The 6,460-nt window shown below is 59.6% G+C and overlaps 1 protein-coding gene across 1 annotated transcript in view; it reads left to right on the forward strand.

The window, feature by feature from the left end:
- Positions 1–4,032, forward strand: part of NR5A1 (nuclear receptor subfamily 5, group A, member 1) — a 19,155-nt gene extending 15,123 nt beyond the window's left edge. The window contains exon 5 of the mRNA XM_014529307.1: positions 3,785–4,032. Coding sequence (XP_014384793.1) covers positions 3,785–4,032 — 248 coding nt within the window. The remainder of the gene's footprint in view (positions 1–3,784) is intronic.
- The last annotated feature ends 2,428 nt before the right edge of the window (positions 4,033–6,460 follow it).

Here is a 6,460-nt window from a genome sequence, read left to right on the forward strand (position 1 = left end):
AGCACCCCCTTCTCGCCTGCCTCCGCAGAAGGGTGCCATTTGGTGTCTAAATAGCCGTCTCAGGCAGGCGAGGAGGCAGGTAAGGAGGTTTAATTAGAATTAGTGCCTCTCTCCTGGCAATCACGGTGTTTATGAAGATGGCCCGGCGGGCTTTGTTCCCCAGAGGACTTAATCGAAGCTTAATGGATTGACCTAACATTCGATTTCCTGACTTCCATTGAGGCGGCGGCAGCAGCATTCCCTTAAGCGTTTGCAATTTACCCACTGCTCCGCGCCAACAAAAGGCAGCCTGAATAGCAGCCCCACTCGAGGGGCCATTGTGCGCGGGGGCGCCTGCCTGAGTCACCGCTATTGGGACAACATTCTTTATGCCTCGCTGGAATGAAAGGATTATTCAAATATTCAATTAAACCGTGAAAAGGGGGCTTTGCTGAGAACCTGGGGGCCCCCAGCTCCGCAGAGCTAGCGGGCTGCTCTCCGAGGCGGGGGTGCCATCTCCCGGGCCCCTCCCGCCTCCACCACCAGGATTGCCGGGAGCTGAGCAGGCTCGGGGACCCACGCAGACTTTTCTCGAAGGTGCCCCTCTCCAAGCTGCGGCAGCTCAGCGCCAGAGCCGGGCACACAGATTGGATCCTGTTTGTGGGTGCCTTGGGAGGAGGAGGTTAATCGACCCCCATTTTGCAGACCATCGGGAAGCCGAGGCTCCGACAGGGGAAGGGACTTACTTGCCCAAGGTCACCGGCTGGAGGTGGAGGTGGGATTTGAACCCCTGACACATGAAGGGGCACCTCCAGGTTTGTGTGAGCCCTGCTCCTCCTCTGATGGGTGAAGGGCGTGGTGTTCTGTAGGATGTTACCTCTGTTACACCCGTTACCCCACCGTCTTCACACAGTCCTGTTTGCGGGGGGTGCTGGGAGGCTGGGAGAAGGGGCGGGACTGGACCGTGGTCTCCTCCAAGGTGAGGGCCACAAAGTTGAGTCTGGAGCCTAGAGTAGCCTCCCTGGGGAGACCTGGGAGCCCAGGTGGGAGGTCTTGGATGGGACTCCTGGATTGGATGAAACGTAAAGTTAACCATGTCCAGTCTTCCAGGAACCAAGACCCAGCTTGCTCCCATCCCTGCTCACTCTTAGGGCTTTGGAGCCAGAGAGACGTGGTTCTGAATGCAGACTCTGCATCTACTCCGTGTCCCAGGCACACTCCACTGTCCCTACACCAGGGGGTGCCCTTTCCTGCCTGCCTGAGTGTCTGTGGGGATTAACTGAGCTGGGAGCAAGGTGTCTGGTGGGTGCCCAGCAAAGAGCCGCGGGACCCTCGGCGCTGCTGGGAGGGGCTGTCCCCGAAGGCGTGCTTGTCCTGCACCAGCCCTGCCCTCCGCCCTGCTGTCCCTGGTGCAGGGCTGCTGAGAACAGTAAATCCGGGAAAAGCCAGGCTGGTCCTCCTGCCCCCTCCCCCACCTGCCTCTACTGCAGCATCCCAGCCAGTCTCCCCCTCCTGCCCCCCTCAGCTACTTCCTCTGGCCCCTCTACTGCTGTGTGGCCTTGAGCTGGTCCCTACCCTTCCCTGGACCCCCAGCCCACGATGAATTGTCAGAAGACAATGTCAGGAGAATTGCCCAGCCTGGGGGATGGTGGCTGTGAAGGAGAGGGGACAGTATTAAGATGGAAAAAGGCTGCAATAGGGATGGAACTTTTTGGGGTTGGAAGGGAGGGGGAGGGGGGGGGGGGGGAGGGGGGGGCTTCCCATGACCTTTGAGTGCGTCCGTCCAGAGCAGGCCAAGCTAAGGAGCAGGGCTGCCGTGCCGGTTGCTCACTGCAAGGGCACCCGGGCAGGGAGCAAGCAGGGGCTGGCATCCAGCTTGTGTGCCCCCCGCCCGGCTGTTTCTTGGACAAGGGGGAACTTCTGTCCAAGTGGCACGAGGTGCCGTACGGACTGGAGGCGACCCGGGGAGGCCAGGAAGAAGATGACCCTGGCTTCCTTACCGAAGGGAGGTGAGGGGGCTGGGAGCGGGGGTGGAGGATTGGGGCCAGGTCCTGCCATACGCCCTGGGCCCAGCTCGTGTTTCCCTAAATCCAACTTTGGACAACACAGGCCTCCGCGGGCACACTGGGGGCGGCCGGGGATCAGGGTTGCCAGGAGCCCCAGCTCTCCTGGCGCAGTGGGTGTTAAGAGGGATTAGAAGGGCCAAGGGCTGCACACACCGCCCGCAGGGGTAGGGCTGGGGCTGAGGAGGTGGAGGGGATGTGGACAGACAGACGGCCATTTTCTGAGCCTCTGGATGCCACATCCCAGGCGAGTCCCTGCTAGGATTTGGAGGTGAGGGACCAGTTCTGTGGATTCCTGCTGACCCTCAGCCTCCAGGCAAGGCACCAGCCTGAGACGCTGCCTGGGAGCTGAATGACACCCGCAAGCCGTGATGAGGGCTCAGGCGACAGGAAACTGACCCTCGCCTGGCACTCCTGGGGGCCGGGTACCTGTGCAGGCCTCTGCACCCACGCTCTTGCCCCTGCCAGGTAGGCGCGGCCCCTTTCAGAGGAAGAAGGCCTTGGCCAGAGCAGAGCCAGCGCCCTCGGCTTCCTGCCATGGGCATCGTTCCTTCCCGTGTAGCTCGGGGCCTCTTGTTTGTCCCTGTTCTTACATAACCTGCCTGCTTTGTGCACACGCTTCTAATTTATGTAGAGATCTTTGCCTTATAGACCTCATTCTGCATCTACCTGGTCTGTTTTTTTCCACTCAGCCTCCTGCTTGTAAAGACTCATCTATTTTCTCTGTGTTATCTGCTCCATCACTACTACCTACAGGCCACCTCCCCGTCACCATGAATACCGCTACAGTGGGCATCATGGCCCCGGGGCCCATGGGAGAATCCCCTGGTGGCACTGGAGCCTCTGGATGGTCAGCGGGTGGACCCAAGGAGCCCGGGTCACCCTCTAGAATGGGGCCGCTAGTGCACACGCCTCGCAGCTATGAGGTGGGACCCTCCCACTCACACTGGTCCTCCCTGGTGCTGGGGACAGTGATGACTGTGGCCAGGAGGCGATGCTGTGGTGACCACCCTGGGGATGATGGCGACGGCATGGCTTTGACCTCGGGGATGGGAACGGTGATGATCATGGCTGTGGTGAGAGTTGGGATAATAATAGTTGGCCCAACTGACATATTGGGCCGCATTACATGTCAGACACTGTTTCCTAAACACCTCCCACGAATCAACTCCCTGAAGCCTCCCGACCGTCTTGTAAAATAGGTGTTATTGTCACTGCCCGTTTCACAGATGAGGAACTTGAGAGGTTAAATAATAAGGCCAGGGATACGCCGGTGAGGTGGGTGACGGTCTTGGTGAGGACGGAGGTGTTTGTCATGACCACTGTGATGACAGGGCAGTCCTGACGGTGGCAGGTGCTGGTGGTTGGGCGGTTGAGGGTGTGTTTGTAATAACCAGAGGGATGTTGGTGCTGGTGACTGCGGGTGGCGGCGGTGCTCGACTGTAACTGTGGCGATGGTGGCGATGGTGGTGATGGGGATGATCAGTGTTTGGCTGATGATGGCAGCAGTGGCCATGCTTGGGGATGTCACTGTTGGCGATGGATGATGGTGGCAGAGTTCATCACCCACGGCGGTGACGGTGGAGTTGGGGATGTGGTGGTGATGGGGAAACTGCTCGTCTGGTTGATGATGATGGTGGCAGAGCCTAGGTCTTTGGTGATCGTAGGGCTGTTGGGGCCGGTGACGCAGCGACGGCTGCTGACGTGATGGCGGTGGTGCTGATGGGCTCCTCCCTTTGCAGATGTGAAGTTCCTGAACAACCACAGCCTGGTGAAGGATGCTCAGGAGAAGGCCAACGCCGCCCTGCTGGATTACACCCTGTGCCACTACCCGCACTGCGGGGACAAGTTCCAGCAGCTGCTGTTGTGCTTGGTGGAGGTTCGGGCACTGAGCATGCAGGCCAAGGAGTACCTGTACCACAAGCACCTAGGCAACGAGATGCCCCGCAACAACCTGCTCATCGAGATGCTGCAAGCCAAGCAGACTTGAGCCTGGGCCGGGCGGGGCCAGGACCTGGACCGGGGCTGGGGGAGGGGTCACGGCCACCCCCTCAGCCCTCCAAATGGTTTATTTTATTATGCTGACCCAGGAGCCCCACCCTGTAGGCCGATGCCCCCTGAGCTCTCTGAAGCCCTGTGTTTGGGAAATGAGTGAGGGTGGGCAGCGCCTGGCCAAGGTGGGTGGCCCCCGCTAGCCACTGGCACTTGCCTGACACTCAAGTGCCCCCAGGCGGTGGCTGCTAGCCACCCTCTTCCCCTCCTCCTGCTCCTGCTCCCAGTTGTCTGTCCTGGAGCCTGGAGCACAGGTCCGGGGAGGAGGTTTGGGAATCCCTGGTGGGCCTGGATGTCCCTTGGGTCAGAGCTCATCCCTTCCCCTGTCCTGGAAACAGAAGCAGAAAGAGGTTGAGTGTCATCAACTGGGGGAGAGGGGTTCTCCAGAACCCACTCCAAGGGAGGGAAGCCCTCTGTTTTGTAAACTGGGGATAACAGTTTGCAAAATCGAACAGGGATTAGAGGACATTGGGAGATGGTGAGGACAGAGAGACCTCCTCCTCAGCCCTCTACCCCCTCTGACTCCTGCTGGGGAGAGCGTTGACATGTTATCTGAAAAGAATTTTGCTACAATCATCTTTCTCTCCCTCTCTCACCGGAGAAGTTCGGCACAATCAGCAGTCTAGCCCTGCCCACAGCTGGCCCGCCCAGGCTGGTATTTATCTGCACGGCTGCCAGGCGGTAGGCAAGAGGTTTTCTGTTTTGTTTGTTTTTGAATCGAGATACTCCTTGCAAGGTGTGTATGGATAGGGGGCAGATTGGAGGACTGAGGCTGGGGTCTGGGGCCAGCACCAAGTATAGCCCATGGTTCCTCCCCACACACCCTCGTACGAAGGACCCCACCGGTGGTGCTGGGCCATTGTTTCTGGGACCCCACTCCAATCCAGAGGAGAGCTGTCCCTTGCCCCTCACCCCGTCCGATGAACATCAGGGTGCCCTGTGGGGCTCAGGGTCTCTGTGGGTGGGAATACAGGTGGCCTTGGGGAGGGTGCATGGATCTCCAGATCAGGGACATGGTGGAGAAGCCCTTCCTGGTTGGCCCTGTCCCATTAGGTCCCTTGCTGCAAACCCTCGAAGCTGGACCCCAACTCCCTGGCCTCCTGCCCTATGTCCTGAAAGACACTGAGGCACTAGGGAGAGGCCTCAGCTGTCCTCTGTCCTGGGCTGGGCTCCCACCCGTCCTGCTTTCACGTCGCCATTGCAGCTTGCGCTGAGCCTGCCCAGGGACTGGGCTCCCCTGCCCCCTGCCTTCCTGTCTCAGTCCCCACCCCTGCCCACTGAAGCGTGTGCCCCTGCCAAGGCCAGACACCCACAGCCCCAAACGAGAAGTGCCCTTAAGAACCCCAGCCCCCGTAGTCCTGGAATAAATTTTGCAATTAGTTTCCAGCTACCGTTGGCTATTTCCGTTGTGGGGCAAAGCAGAGCCTCCTGTGTGGGCTTGGGTGGTCTAAGGTGGGGCCCTGCTCTGCCTGGGATGGAGGTGACACTCAGATAACCTTTGGTTCAAAACTCTGGGCAGGCAGGATAGGGGGTGGGGGAATATCAGGCCCTGTCGGGGGCTTTGGGCCCCATCTCATCCCTGGGATCCTGCCATGTCTGGGAGATGCGGGAGCCTTTGGGGCTCAGCCTTCATTCCATCCTGGCCGTGCAGCTCGGCCACCCTCTTGGGCGGAGGGAAGCAAGCATTTAATGAGCACCTACTGTCCCTGCAGTGGCCCAGTGAGACAGCAGTTACAATCCAGGAGGGTGCCCCTCCGTCAGTGACCTGCAGGGACAGTCAAACCTGGGTCCACTTGACTGGAGAGCACTGGCCGGGTCCGCTCTGTCCACCTGGTGGCCAGCCACAGGCCCGCGGCCTGGTTCTCTCGCGATTCCCTTGCCTCCCCCTCCCCAGCCACTTGGTGGCAGCAGTGAGCACTGCCGACAACTGAGGCTTCCTCTGCTCCAGGTGCCTTCCCAGGGCTTTGCCGGCTTCGTCAGTCTTGTCTCGTCTGTTCTCCAGAGCCCGCTATGGGCACAGAGGGGAGAAGCGGCCTGCCCAAGGCCACACACTGAGAAGGGGCAGGGCCTTCATGCAAACCTTGACGCTGCTTGACCAACCTGGTTTGTCCCCAGGGCCACTCCTGATCCTGCCTCTGTGCAAATCCAGAAAAGGCGCCCCCTCTAGGGCAAGGTGGCCCGAGGCACATAGCCTGGCAGCGGCTTTTATGCAAAGACGAAACATCCCTTTCCCTCTTGGCACCTTCTGAAGTGGAGCAGATGCCTGGTTCCTGCCCCCGCGGAATGTCCACTTTTGTAGGAGACTTACTCAGATCATAATCCAATGTGACACATCATGTGACTGAGTCAGACAAGATGAGAAGTGA

Source organism: Myotis brandtii, unplaced genomic scaffold, assembly GCF_000412655.1.
Source record: "Myotis brandtii unplaced genomic scaffold, ASM41265v1 scaffold68, whole genome shotgun sequence".
In the NCBI taxonomy this organism is placed as follows: Eukaryota; Metazoa; Chordata; class Mammalia; order Chiroptera; family Vespertilionidae; genus Myotis; species Myotis brandtii.